Below are 15,196 nucleotides of genomic sequence, written 5' to 3' on the forward strand. Positions count from 1 at the left end.
AAGTATCGGCACTTTCAAACTTTGGTGTATTGTGAGTCAATAAATTCCTTTCTAGCCTTTAAACTAATTTGTAAGTGTTCTCTAAAATTACAACTTAAAATTAATACAATGACCATGGCAGCAATTGCATAAGATTTCAAGAAGCTAATTTTCTTGCAAAAATGAAGTTATGGGTATATACTCTTTCAAGTTCAAATACTCTGAAACCCTTTCCCTCTTGCTGAATTTTTAAATTCCTTTATATTGGATTTCAAAATACAAAAGAAAATGGGCTCTGCTTCAAGATGTTTGTGAATGTAAGCATACGTAGCCATTACCTTTGCCTCTCAAAAACCTATCATAATAACGGTGAAATCTGAAAGAAAGGGAAGCCCACTACTATAATATGCAAGGAGGGGGCTTCAGCTTCTGAGATATATATGTGCCCAGCAGAACTCCTGAGTAACTCAGGATGGCAAGAGGGAGACGTAGACTGAAAGTCTATGTGGGGCAGAGTTACTTCACCTACACCTTTTTCTCCAAACAAAAAGCCTGACAGAAAGGCATAACCACCCTCTTACCAATTCATTCTTTTAAAAAGGAGTCTTTTAAAAAAGATATGTAAAGACTGTTTCCAGGTGATCTATAATGGCCAGTGTGTTTGTTACAGTTCCTGCCAAAGACTTATTCTTTCAACATTTGTAGGTTTTTAGAATAGTGGCAGGTCTCCATCTGTTCATGGTAAAACTAAGCCTTTCAGGTTCTTTCCTAGTCCATGAATTATTCCTATTTCTCCCAGGATTTATTTTGCTATTTTTAATATTTATCTTATTCTCTCTTATGTCATGCCTATCTCAAATATCTCAACAAATATTTATGGAACATCGACTTTGGGCAAGGCAGTATTTTTTGGGTGCTATGACTATTGTAGTGAAAATTACAAAACCCTTGCTTTTCTAGGAGTTTGCATTCTTCTTAACATCTAGAGATATTTTGTTTTCTCTTCATATTTACGAATGAAGACCATGAGCTCTGTGTTTATGATTATCTTTACACGTCTCATTTTTCTGTCCTGATTATCTTTGCTAGCTTCTTTATGTCTGTCTACTTTATAATTGCTCCTGTTCCAAAGGATTCCATCCATCTCCCTCCACTACTACCATGGAACACACTTTCACAGGCAATACCTCATACTTCTTTGACTTCAGTCTGGCATCTTTATCCTAATTTTAGAAGCATACTTGATATTCCATGATAGCTAGATGAACATTGCCACTAAAATATCACTCTGACATCTCAAATCTCAGAGATTCCAGCTGAATTGTTATCTATTCCTCTACTATGACAAACAAGTTATATTGCATTTCTTATATCAGTGGAACTTCTCACCATCTACTCAGTCACCTAAACCAGAAACTTAAGGTCATCTTTAAATTATCCAAGCAGCCACCAAATTTGATTGTGCTTCTTTAATACTACTTGAATCTATATGCATCCATATCTCAACTGTCTCACCATTATATCAGGACTTTATACTTTTTTCTTCCAGTTAATGCCGTAACTCCGTAAGTGGAACAATCTAAATTTTGACAATCTGTTCATATCCCTGCTAGTATGACCATTCTAAAAATTGAAAAATTTTATTCCTATTAGAAAAATCCTCTTGACTGTGCATTGCTTAGAAGATCTAGTTCAACTCTTCAGCCTGAATCACAATACCACTTGTTACCTCTTTGGCCTCATCTCTTCATTTTTTGCTAATGTACTTACATCTCTTCCTCTTCTACCCCAGAGCATGATGATTCATACTTACTGTTTACTGAGCCCTAAATTTTCAAGGCATCTTTACTGTTGCATGCAGTGTTTATTTTGCTTAGAATAAAATTAATGACTTCATTTCATTGGCTAATTGCTACTAGTCCTGTAAGATACAACTCAGATATAACCCAACTTTAAGGAGGTTTGAATTATTAGTGTAGATTTCTCCTCCTAGATCATTCCATTTTATCCTGTATCTGAATCTGTGTCAGGGCATCCCTGACATAGAGTGTTACTGTATGTTTATTCATCTGCCTTCTTTAAAATGTAATACATTTCTTCATGATAAGTGCTGTACTTCGTAACTATAACCCTAGCACCCAGCATCGGGCATGGCACATTCTTGCTCAGCGTTGAATGCCTGAAATAGTGATTTAGAAAAGGGTTGGCAGATATTATAACTTAAAAGGCAAGAAACCCTATACAAATATGTTAAGTAAGTGAGAGAGATCTAGGTTGAAATACATCAAATCCAGGATGGTAGGTAACAGTATTAAAATAGGTTTTCTTTGGAGAATAAAGGGTGAAAAATAAGTCTGGGATGCTCTCAGTGGCCAAAAATTCTGAAGCAGTGTGTGTGTGTGTGTGTGTGTGTGTGTGTGAGTGTGTGTGTGTGTGTATGCCAGTAACTCTTCTAGTTTTTAGAAATGTAGTAGTAATTTAAAAAAAAAGAAAGATCTTTTGGAGCTTCTATTTTGGGATAGGAATGGGGAAGAAAACAAGCACAAGATAAATAAAAAATGTTTTAGATAGTCACAAGTGCTACTAAAGAAAAAAAAATACACTTCCAGAATAGAAGATGACAAGGCCAGGGGTGGTAGATAACTGTGTTGTGACTAGTGATGTGAGAATGGAGAACCAGAGCCCAGAGTTGGCTTATAATTAGTGTCTGTCCTCTACGAATGGTGGATGAGAGAAAAAGGATTTTCCCCAACATGCTTTTCCAAATCTCCACATTTTTGCAGTGATGTTAAAGATGCTGGCTTGATGCTTAAAAATGGAGAGTTTTGAATATCACACAAAGGAGAGCCTCTTATTTCATAGGGAGAAAGCCTGAGTTAGGATGGTAAAGAATTTTCAAATCTTAAATGAAGTCACAGAAAAGAAATGCAGTTCAGTTTCCATTCGAAATTCTCATACCAGGAACTTCTCATTGAAGGGAGTATACATTCACCTCTCAAATAATGAAAAGACATGAAATGTTTGGTTAATTGTAGTAAAGAAGATACTGAAAATCTCAAAGTATTGTATATGGATAACAAGTAATATTACTTAACAGAAACGTCACATTTCTTTGTGAACTTTCCAGTACATGCAGTGTTTTGATGTTCATGTTGTTCGATGCTCAGGCTTGTTTGCATTTACAAAAGAATCTTTATACTTAATTCTTCATGGAATATTGAGAGCACAACTTATTTTCATGGTTAGCCAAAAAAGATAGACTTTATATTGCTATCAAAAACTTATCCACAGGCTATAACTACTTTCAAAAAGAATTTGTAATTCAGACAAGGTTTTTTATTTTTGGAATTAGGCCAAAATAAACAAATGTTTTAAAAACTACCAAGAAAATACAGAGAAAATTCTTAAGATGGAAATATTTATGCTCACAACCACAGTGATGCTGTGTATTTAAACTGATATACTGTAATGTAAAAAATGTATCAGGTTGAGCTCAGAAGATTCAGGTACAAATCTTCTCCATTTCTGATTTGTCAGGGCAGACAGAGAAGAATATGATTTGGAAGAGCAATATAATACTCAGCAATCGCTTTGAGAGAAAAATAAGTGGCTCTATAGTTTCAAAGTCAGAGTGTTAAATTGGGTTTATGATATAAGCAGCATACACTGGTAGAATGAGATAGGGTGATGTGAAGTAAAGTTAGAGCGATACGATATTGGTGGTTGTTCAAACAGGAAGGATACTGTCTTCTAGCAGCTTCAGTAGCAGGAATTAGGGATTCCATTTTTGGGAAAAAATGGTAGAATATAATGTTATAGTGGGCCTAGAACCAAGACATTAAGCCATTTACTTGTCTAGGACTCATTCTAATCATTTTCTAGGTACAGGATGGATCCTAGATGAGAAGTTGTATTAGCTGTCTGTTGCTGCATAAGAAATTAATACAAATGTAATGGCTTAAAACAGCATCCCTTTATTAGCTAACAGTTCTACAGGTTGGGATACTGGCATGGAGTGACTAGGTTCTGTGTTCGAGGTCTTAAAGGTCTGAAATCAGCATTTTTAAACCCTTGTCAGATAATTCTAACATCTAATTCATCTCTGTTGGCATCATCTGTCCCATCTTATTCAAGCTGTCATGTATCTGGTTCTTGGTATAAGTAGTGATATTTTATTGTCTTTTGGACATTTTGGCTATTATGTTAGGATACTTTGGTCCCTATTTAAAGTGTTTTGTTTTTTTTAATTTTTAGCAGGCATTCACTCTTTATAGGTTTGGCACACATTTCCTGTACTTTTATGGACGGTGGTTCCATGATAACCTAATTTTCTGACCCTTTGTGGTACTCTTATGGTCTGTTTCTCTTGTGCAGGTAGGGTTACCTCTGGTCCCTTCTCATGCTGCTTATGGGGTCTGAAGTAGCTTCCCCAGGATACGGCACTTGGTGATTCTGGTGAGGGAAGGGAATCTCTGGAACACGTGATGAAGAGTCCTTCCTGGGCCAGGCACTTGTGACAGGGTCTCCCTGGACTGTAAGGAGTGCTTACCAGGTTGAGAGCTTTCTGTGGAGGGATCTCCGTTGCTTGTATCAGCAAGTTGCCTGATGTTTCTGGGGAGGGGAGAGGAGTCTCAGGCCCATCTGAGGAGAGCATTGTCCAGGTGGGAGCTTTTTGTGGTAGGAGCACTTTTGCTGGGACCCTTAGCCACTGATGTGTCTGGGTGGTGAAGGGGGATCTCAGGCCCAGTGGGGAAGGAAAGCACTTTCCCTGGTCACTTATTGTCATCAGGGCTTCCAATTGTTCGTCCTTGCAGGTTCTGCAAGGCTCGCCTGGTGTTTGGGGGATTCCCATTTGATGTGATGGAGGAAGAGCCTCTTTGAGCCACTTCCTGTTACTAAGTTGGGATTTCGGAAATGCTGGGCCTGGATCACATTTTTTTGTTGGTAGAGGGTCATAAGGTGCCCTGCCATGAGGCTGTTTATCCATTCTGAGGGTCCCTAGGCAATTCACCTTCTCTAGACCTTTCAGAGATCTCCTTTGGTTGTCTCATATTATTTCCAGGATATATAGTTGTGCGTATAAAGGGGGAGCAGGGAGAGGGAAGTATAAACCATCTTATCTGGATTAGAAGTCCTCTGTGTGCCTTTTAAGTGCTCACCTGATTAGGTCAGGCTCACTCTGGATAAGCTCCCAATCAACTGTGCTATATATCATAATCTAATAATGGGAATGATATTCCATCACATTCACAGGTCTCATACTCAAGGGGAGGGGCTCCTACAAAGATCATTGGGCATCATCTTAGAATTCTGTCGACCACAGAAGGTGCATGTGAATGTACTGAAGCATTAATTAATCAATTATCATCCTTTGGAAGGTTTTAATCTGTTAGGATAGCATGAAAGTCAAGTACTGTTATAATTATTCTACTCACTTTAAATGAAGTATATCTGATATCAAAAATACTTCCTAAAAATCAGACTATTCAAACAACTTTCAGAAGTTAATGTAAATTTCAGAGGTTTGATCCAAGCCTTCATTTCTGGCCATGCAGATATCTTCTGTGTGAAAAATATGCTACCTCAAAGATGTTTTCAAAAACTTCACCACCACTCCCCATTTATATTTTGTAGTTATGTGCAAATACTGTGGCTGCCAGCAATTCACATAGAAAAGAAAGGTCAGTGATGTTTCTGACTTTAACTTTTTAGAGAAGGTGTATACTTAACACTGCCTACATTTGTATAGGTTGCACATTGCACAAAATTTCTGATTATTGCTTTAGGTTATAATACAATGTACTCTCACCTATACCAGGATTGAAAAATTTAAGCAAAATTTTCTGGACTGGCCAATACATCCCCCCAAAATAGTCTTCAGGCTGAAATAGGAGAAAAATCCTTCACTATGTTTAGGTTGGAAGGAAGCATGACCTAAATTTTGATTTCAAATACTCGGGGTTTTGGGTGATGGTTTTACTGGGGACAGTTAGAATTGAACTATGTAGACATGTTTCTTGAAGCCAAGTTTTACCTTTAAGGCTTTCATATTGCAGCTTGTGAGGCTCCAAGCAGCAATTGGCTACTTTGGGTCATTCACATGAATTCACTCTTAATCATATGATTAAGAGTCATATATAAACCATAAAACCCTTTATAAGAAATCAGAATCTGTTTCAAAAATTAATTATATGAACTAAACATATATAGAAAGAAATTGAAGCTCGAATATATTGAAGAAGCAAAAATTAAAGACATACCTATAACTGCCCTTTATCCTTAGTTGTTTACAATCACAGCAAATCAAAGTGTGACATGTTTAAGAGAAAGGTAATTAAGTTCTAAGGCTTTGTCATCTTATCACTTTTAAAAATACAAGATCTGAGTAAATGAAAGGAAATTAGAGAGGGTTGTTAAAGAGCTGAGTCATAGAGTGGAATAGAGAACAAGCGGAAGCGGAACAGGCAAGAAAGCATACACAGGCTGGGTTTGAAGAGAGTTGGGAATGCTGGTTGTGGTAGATGGTCTCTGATTTGCTTACCGGATCTACTCGCCATCCTTCTTAACCCTGCTTCGTGATTCCAGGAGGCTGATCTTTATCAGCTTCATGGACCAGTCTCTCTGTGTCTTCAGGTTGGGTTGGGTTAATATGACCTACTGATAAGTGATTAGAAGTCAGGAGGAAAGAAGGCAAGGGTATTTATTTCCATGATCTGCCCCCTTCCAAACTTTAGGTTGGCAGTGGATGCCATTTTCTAAGGTTACATCTCTTGTTGGGTGGGCTTCTCCTATAACTCGAAGACATTCTGGGTTGCAGGAACTGCTATCTCTCTATGCCCCTTCAAACCTAGTGGTTATAATACTGGCTTCTCACAGCTGCTAGCCTCAGGGTACTTCATCATCTCTTGGTTTCCCTTCATTCTTTACACACTTTAGTCTCTTCATTAAATGCTATTCCATCACTCTTTTAAAGTGTGCCATCAGTTTTTAGCTAGAACTGACTGATACATTGGTAGTGGGGAATAGGAGAAACGTTAAGGTAGTGTTAGGGAGGTGGGATAAACTGCTGTGGAGAGAGATAGGAAGAGAAGGGTTTCAAAGCTTTTTATGGCATTCTAGGAATGTAACATGACTTCTTTATGTGAATGACTCTAATGTAGTCTTAAATGGCTTCTTAATTATTGATATTTGGTTGGGTTTCTGTTTCTTTGCATGCACAACAAGGATTGAACAGGGCTAAGAGATGTCTGGGATTTACATGATGAGATAATACTACTAGGATCTATCTAGATTCATTTTATCATATTAAGACATTTCTCCCATGGAATCAGGAACATCCCAACCCAGTGCACATGCTAAGTTTTTATTGAAATTCAGTGAACTGCTGTAGTGTGAAATTAATTTTTATTGTCAGTCCCCTGCGTCGGCAGGCCGACGCTCAAGCCCTGCGCCACCAGGGAAGCCCTATAACACTTTATATAGCTGAGAATTCAGATCTCAATCAGGATTTTCACTCTCATTGGAATCCACTACTTCCCCACGACAAATCGGACAGGTAGAGTTCTCAGACAGCCAGCGATCAATGCAGTGAATGTGATATTCATGGGAGCAAGGTAGTATGCGAAGCTTGCTGTTTTCTGTGTACTCTGTAAGGCAAATGCTACAGGCTTTTAGTGCATCATTTTCACCAAAAGATCTTACAGCCAAATTGTCAATCTGTGCTTTGGTGAGTCCTGTAGTTTGGTATAGATCATCTTCATTTAAGAGGAAAAACTGTTGCATATTATGGGAGGACCCAGAGTCACTTTCATCAGATATTATTAGGATAATTTGTCTACCCCCTTGGCTGGTCTCTGATGATAAGTCTGATGATAAGTTTGTTTCTTCACTGCCTTCAAACATCAGTGAGCTAATTCCTGAATTTTCATCACTTGAGCTGGAACCGGAAATAGGACTAGAACTGGAACTAGACATACAATTTGGGCGTGAATGACAAATCAGTGTGGAACTTGAATGGGTATCATAGCTAGCATTTGAATCAGAACCAAATATACCACTACTACTACCATTAGATGACTCTAGCCATTCCATGTTTTGACTTGGAGGTGAGACACTATGCTCTAAATTACTCTCAAGGATAATTGGTCTACCCCCTTGGCTGGTCTCTGATGATAAGTTTGTTTCTTCACTGCCTTCAAACATCAGTGAGCTAATTCCTGAATTTTCATCACTTGAGCTGGAACCGGAAATAGGACTAGAACTGGAACTAGACATACAATTGGGGCGTGAATGACAAATCAGTGTGGAACTTGAATGGGTATCATAGCTAGCATTTGAATCAGAACCAAATATACCACTACTACTACCATTAGATGACTCTAGCCATTCCATGTTTTGACTTGGAGATGAGACACTATGCTCTAAATTACTCTCAAGGATAATTGGTCTACCCCCTTGGCTGGTCTCTGATGATAAGTCTGATGATAAGTTTGTCTCTTCACTGCCTTCAAACATCAGTGAGCTAATTCCTGAATTTTCATCACTTGAGCTGGAACCGGGAATAGGACTAGAACTGGAACTAGACATACAATTGTGGCTTGAATGGCAAATCATTGTGGAACTTGAATGGGTATCATAGCTAGCATTTGAATCAGAACCAAATGTACCACTACTACTACCATTAGGTGACTCTAGCCATTCCATGTTTTGACTTGGAGGTGAGACACTATGCTCTAAATTACTGTCACTGTCCATAAGTTTACTTGAGTTACTAAATTCTGCCATTGTCTGCCTTAACGTGCTCTGAATTGGAACAGATGTTGTATCATTTAAGCTAGTATTGAACATTCTGCAATCGGGATTTCTAATGGTATTGACATAAGCTCTCACACCTGCCTGCTCAGAATGTGAATACATATGCCTCAGTCCTCGTTCACTTTCAGAAGTGACAGTGTTGTTTGGTGTCTCAGATGTTAACTGAGTTCTACTAGCTCTGCTGTCTCTCTGAGAATATGCTCCAGAATGAACTTGTCCTACTTCAAGATTGAAGGGTTTGGTTGGATATATTTCCCTCATTCCCCAAGATTCACCACTGCTGGTTGTATCTGGAGAATTTTCTCCATGAACGGCATTCCTTGTTCTAGAAGTTTCAATAAGACCGCTATTTTGCAACTCAAATCCAGTCATTTGCTGTGTCAATATTTCTTGGTGCTCAGTTCTAGAAAATCTCGCATTCTCACTTAGCAGAGGCTGCTCAAAATTCTGAGAGGGTATACTATGATTAAGTCTTTGTACAATTTCCCTAAGTGAACGTGGAGGCGACCAACTTTCAATTCTTGCTCTGGTTCTCCAATACTCTGGGCTCCTACTTCTTGCTCTTCTCTGACTTGTGGTAGGTGGGAATTCCATTAATGTTTCAGTTGTATCTTGTTCAGACATAGATGGTCTTGTAAATATTGATTCAGATTGTGGACTTTCCACTTGCCTTTGGCTGTCTTCCATATTTTCTCTTCTGGGAAGTCTTGCAGATGCTACATATTCATTCTCTAGATTTGGACTCCCATTATCAAGGTTAACATTTATTTCTAAACTGAATATGAACTGATCACTTTTAGGATTAATTAGGCTCTCTTCTCTCCAAGATTGGTTTTCTCTTTGTCCACTTGTCATATTTTCAGTTTGTCCAGAACAGTTAAGCCAGTCTATTAGAGAGTCACCACTAGACACGTCATCTGAAGAGTCTCCTCTGTCTGTTAACAAAAAAAATGTGGAGGGTGCATAAAAGAACCACCAAAATTAGAACCATCATAAAATAGCACTCTGAAACTTTGTTTCAAAAATAAACAAAAAATGAGAACTTAAATACTCAGATGTTTTCAACTGATTTCACATTTATAGAGTTAATATTTTATAAACTGCACTGTGTAGATTTATAAGTAAAGGTAGAAAAGTTTCGATTCCATCCAAAAAGAGTGAGCTAATCCTAGATAAACTTAGAGAATTTTTTAAAAAGGGAATCCGGAGGAAGCCTATGTTTCAGTATTTCATCATATACACAGCCCTGTGTACCACTGTCAGAGGAATGTCAAGAGACTTTTTTTTCAGTCCACTGTCAAAACACTAATGCAATTAAACAAGGTAAACACCAGTTAAGGTACAATGCTAGTAGTTTAGTTCAATTTACATTATTGTCTAATTTTCATTAGTCTCCAACATGACTACTTCTAGGCTCTTCACTTATGTGCTTTTGATAATAGATAAGCTGTTTTAAAATATAAGGTTATTGCCCAAACATAAACAAGTTTTATAGGTTTAAAAGTGTTTGCATTTTGAATACTTCTTAATGTTACCAAGATTTTTAATTGACATTAAATTGAAGGTCAGATCAAATGAATAGACTGAACCTAGCATGGTACATATAAGACCATATTCAAGAGCCAAAGTATTATAGTATCCTCTTCATTAGACAGCAAAATCCTCTACTTCACACTGGGAGGGAAAGCACCAGACCTGAGGTTCGAGCAGGGTTTCTCAGCCTTAGCACTATTGACATTTTGGTGCTGGACAATTCTTTGTTTTGGGGAGCTATCCTGTGCATTGTGGGATCTTTGGCAGCATCCCTGGCCTCTGCCCACTAGATGCTAGTAACACCCATGCTTCCCCTGTGACAACCAAAAATATCTCTAGCCATTGTCAAATGTCCCCAGGTGTTGAAGAGAGCACAATTGTCCCCAGTGGAGAATATTTCTGTTTGCTTTTTTTACATGTCTATGTAGAAAAAATAATTCAGGAAGTAGGAGGGACTTTCAGTTGAGGTAGAAAACCAAGAAAAATACAAATAGGCTACTTTGCACTGTTTCCCAATTAAAACAACCCAAATGTGAATCAGGAAAACAAACAAACAGACCTTGACATGCTCACCAAAAATCAAGTAAATGCCAGTTCTTTTTATGAGAAGTTACTTACCAAATGAATGTAAGTCACTTCTGTATAATTTACTATTTCCTATTATGAAGTTACTATTTCCTATTATGAAGTTCCTTATTCATCCCATCCTATTCCCTCCAAAAGCAGAATATACCTGTATTTTCATCTGAGTCTTGTGGTGCGTTTTCTTTAATTAGCTGAAGTCTTCTCAGCAACTCTTCTTCCGTACTTTCACCTGGAATGCCTAGAAGATTGTTGTCTCTCATAAATTCGTAATCTTCTTCACTCAGATTATTTACGAACCTGGAGAAATCTTCTTCTCGAACCAATCGGTCCGTTTGACTTATGTGTTGGGCCGAAACTCCATCTCCTTCATCGTTGGAATCCGAGTTTTCCACCTTAATAAACAAGTGGAAAATTATCTGAAATTCACGACGTGCTGTTGAAATTCACCAATGGTCGTTTCGTTTTCTTCGCTTTCTACTTCCTGCCAGAGTGTCCGGTTCCGACTCAGTCGGATGACCCTCCGCACAGATTCCTCCCTTCTCCCTTCCCGACTCAGTTCTGTGGCCCCTGGTGACGCAACGGTTGGGAGCCGCCTCGAGCCCAGAACTTGCTAGACGTTGCCTAGGCACCCATTATCTTCCCCGCTGTTACCGAGTAGGGACTGGATTCAGGTTAGGTTTCATTTCATTCAAAACCAGCCAATGTTACTGAGGGTTTATAGTGTACCAAGCACCGTGCTTCACCTCGTTTCACCCACATGAGCCTATTCTCAGGTTTTCAGGAGGCGTTTTCAGGCTCTGATATACTCTATTTATTCGTTACATTCCATAGGACTGCCTTCTTCAAAATGCCATGCCAAAGTCAGCCTAGTTCAATGCAGCAATTCTCATTTTCAGGTGCCCAGGGACCTCCGCCTTTTCTCCTCATGAATTTCTCAAATCCTAGACTCTCACTAAGAAAGCCCACAATTTTTGATAATTTACCAGGGCCCTGGCTGAGTCTCTTCAGTGTGTCCTCTCCCTTTTAACTGTTAATGGCTTCATCTTGCATTATATGGTCCTTCAGTCTTGTTTCAAACAAACAAGAAACACCAAAACTTTGGCAGGCTTTTCTGCTCAGCCAGGGAATTCCTTCTCCACAAAAGCATCACGTTCATTTTTGTCCTCCTTTCTCATAAATATTATAAATAGTACTTAAGCAAAACTAGCCAGAACATCACAGGAACTTTTAGGACAGATACATAATAGTTACTTTGTCTGCCACAGTGAGTACTGACTTTGCTGATTTTGTCGCATGTATCACCTGAAAGGCTTGGTGAAAATAAAATAACGCTCATTTGCAATGCTATCTGGAGGAGACCTCTAATTCACTCTCAGTACACAGCTTAGAAGGTTAAGGAGCTGTGTAAATTCACGGTTGTTGTTTTGTTCACGGTCCACAGCAGGCTTTCTTGTTTGTTCTCAAGGAGATGGAAGGATGGTAACTTTACTGGTGTGACAGTGAAGAATCTAAGTCTATGTCCTGCTTTTGACATTTGTTCCATGCCTCGTTTAACTTAAGCTAGAAAAATCAATCTTTCCCCTCTGAATCAAATCTCAGCACGTCTTTGGATGAGAACAGAATCCCCTAGACTACCCTGCCTCCTTTATGGACTTCTGAGTGTATTTGTTATCTTTTACTGAAGTTATTCTTTTCACAGGGGAAATCTGTTGTAAACTTGTTTGCTGTGCCTCAATCAAAACTAGCAGTATTATGAAAATTCAGCGTGATTTGTACTCTTGATGCAGGAAACCCTAACAATCGTTAGTGTTCTTGAGAGTGATTGATTCAGTTTAATTCAATTCAATCAATTCAAGTGTCAAGTATGTTTAGCGTTTGTTAAATGTCAGTCATATTATCAGATATTAAGATACAAAGATGAGTATATTTAAGAATCTGTTGTCATTAGAGTATAACAAACAATTGAGCTACACAGAGGTAAAATTACAGTTTTGAGGAGAAAGTGATTTGAGTGAGAGAGAAAATCGGTTTCACTGCATTTGGGTTTTAAAGGATGAATAGGAGTTTTCTAAGTGAATGAAAGGGGTAAATATTTTCAAAAGTGAGAACAGCCACTGCTAACACTCATAAAACAACAAGGATAGTAGATTTTAATTACTAAAAAAAGACATTAGTTAAATTGGCAGAGCAAGGCCAAAAAATGGAGACCTTTATGACATGTTTAGAAGTTGGACTTTATCATTAGTGCAATGGAAAGATGTTGAAGTCTTTAGACAGTTGATGGTCAAATTTGCAATTTAGAAATAATATTGATAGCAGTATTGAGGATGAATATGAAGGGCAACAGTTCAGATGGGAGGGTCAGAAATAGATAGAGGGCAGCCTAGGCTAGTGATGACAAGGATCTGAATCAGGGCAAAGGAATATGATTAAAATGAAGGACTTTAACAGATCTCTAGGCAGCAGAACTGATTAAACCTAGTAATATATGGGACAGATGGAAAAGTGGGGAGGGGGAATATATGAGGGAAAGGCAGGGGTCAGGAGTACTTCTGTACTTTCTGTATTTCTGTCTTTGCTTAGTGGACAGTGGTACCAATAAGAAGTAACACCTGATTCTGAAGTTGTATGGTTTAGCTTAAGAGGGAGCATGATTGCTTATGATTAGAATAGTATGCAAGTTACCTGAAGATTCAGAAAGTCTTACAGTCTTTCCAAATTTAGGTACAGAAGCACATGAACTAATAGCCCCGGATGTTTGGTGTTCCCTGTAGTTGGCTCTCAGTGTCAATGACTCTAGCTTCCTGAACTATTTGTTCCTGGTTATGTCCCAATTCTGGTGCAAGTAACAGGGTATAGGGATCATCATCCCAGAGACCTACTTATTGACCTTGATTATTTAAATAGAAGCCACCAATATAGCTGTGCTTTACACTTAGTTCTCTCATGTCTTGACTTTCCTTCTGAGTATTGCAGTGTAGGTTCAGTAGTTTTTCCTCTGGATGGCAATATTGCTGCTTTGGCCTTTGTTCTATCCCTTGTCTTGATATCAGAAGTCTTCTGAAGATGTTTTTTCTTCACTTCTCATTTCAGAGATGGGAGGTGCATCAGGAAGTCCGGAGGTTGACTAGAGCATCACTCTAAGTTGAGTTGGAGGGGAAGAGGTTGAAGATGGAAAGCTGCTTACTTTCAAACAGAGTCAAGCACTTAAAAATTTGGCCAATCCATTGTTTATGATGTGGTGAAAAAACGGGGTGTGTGTGAGCAGATTTGGCTGTTCTTTTATCCTGGTTGTAATGATGGAGTTTTGTAATCAAGAGTTTTCTTTTACTGACTCTGTCCACGGAAGCTTCTGAACAGATTCTATGACTCAAAGCGAGACTGAAACTAAGCAAGAGATAGCATTCTCCCTGAATATGGGTAAAAGGAGTTCTGTGGCTTTAGAACTGTAAGAAATGATCAAGCCATATATCCCAGATACCTATTGCAGTATAACAAACCATTCCAAAACGCAGTGGTAGATACAATAGAAACCATGTTGTTATAGTCAGGACTTTGTGAGCTAAGAATAAAGATAAAGAATACTGGGGATGGCTCATCTCTGCTCCATCATGACTGGGCCTCAGCTGTGGTGGTTTGAATGATTGGAGATAGATTAGACAACTTGACTGGTGTCATATGTCTGGGGCCTTGGTTCTGGCTAAGTTTTCTTTGAGTCACATCTTTTGGTGCTGAAATGTCCAACCAAGATGGCATCTTTATTCACAAATCTGGGGCTTGAGTTGGGCTGCACAGGCTGAAAAATCTGGGGCTGTTTTTTTCTCTGTCTCTGTCTTTCTCCATGAAATTTCTTGGTGTAGTTTTGGAGTCTTAGCAACCTGGATATCTCAAAGTAGTTGAACTCTTACATAGTGAGTGGCTTCACCCAAAGCAAACACCTCAAGAGACTTGGCTGGAATCTGTAAGTCTTCCTATGACTTAACCTCACAAGTGCAAGAACACCTTTTCTCTTGCATTCTGTTGATTGAATAAGCCACTGGACCAGCCCATATTCAAGAAGTGGGACACCACATTCTACCTTTCAATAGAGAGGTAACAAAGATTTTATGGTTATATTTAATGTACTATAGCACATGATGAAAAAACTCTTATAATGATGACTTTTCAGTTGAAGTGGAAATTAATCTCTCCCTCTGTTTTCTGAATTGCATTATTCTCTGGGTAAAAATAAAAAAAAGGAGGACATAAAATCTGAAGTTCTTTGCATTCAGCCTGATTTTAAAGA

The 15,196-nt window shown here is 38.5% G+C and overlaps 1 protein-coding gene across 1 annotated transcript in view; it reads right to left on the reverse strand.

Annotated features, from left to right (window-relative positions):
* Positions 1-7,476: 7,476 nt before the first annotated feature.
* Positions 7,477-15,196, reverse strand: part of LOC308610985 (E3 ubiquitin-protein ligase RLIM-like) — a gene marked incomplete at both ends in the record, with an annotated part of 69,005 nt that continues 61,285 nt past the window's right edge. The window contains 3 exons of the mRNA XM_081259938.1: positions 7,477-7,712; positions 8,211-9,728; positions 11,060-11,303. Of these exons, the coding sequence (XP_081116064.1) occupies positions 7,477-7,712; positions 8,211-9,728; positions 11,060-11,303 (1,998 nt within the window). The remainder of the gene's footprint in view (positions 7,713-8,210; positions 9,729-11,059; positions 11,304-15,196) is intronic.

Source organism: Mesoplodon bidens (genome assembly GCF_964165515.1).
Source record: "Mesoplodon bidens genome assembly, contig: HAP1_SCAFFOLD_49, whole genome shotgun sequence".
NCBI lineage: Eukaryota > Metazoa > Chordata > Mammalia > Artiodactyla > Ziphiidae > Mesoplodon > Mesoplodon bidens.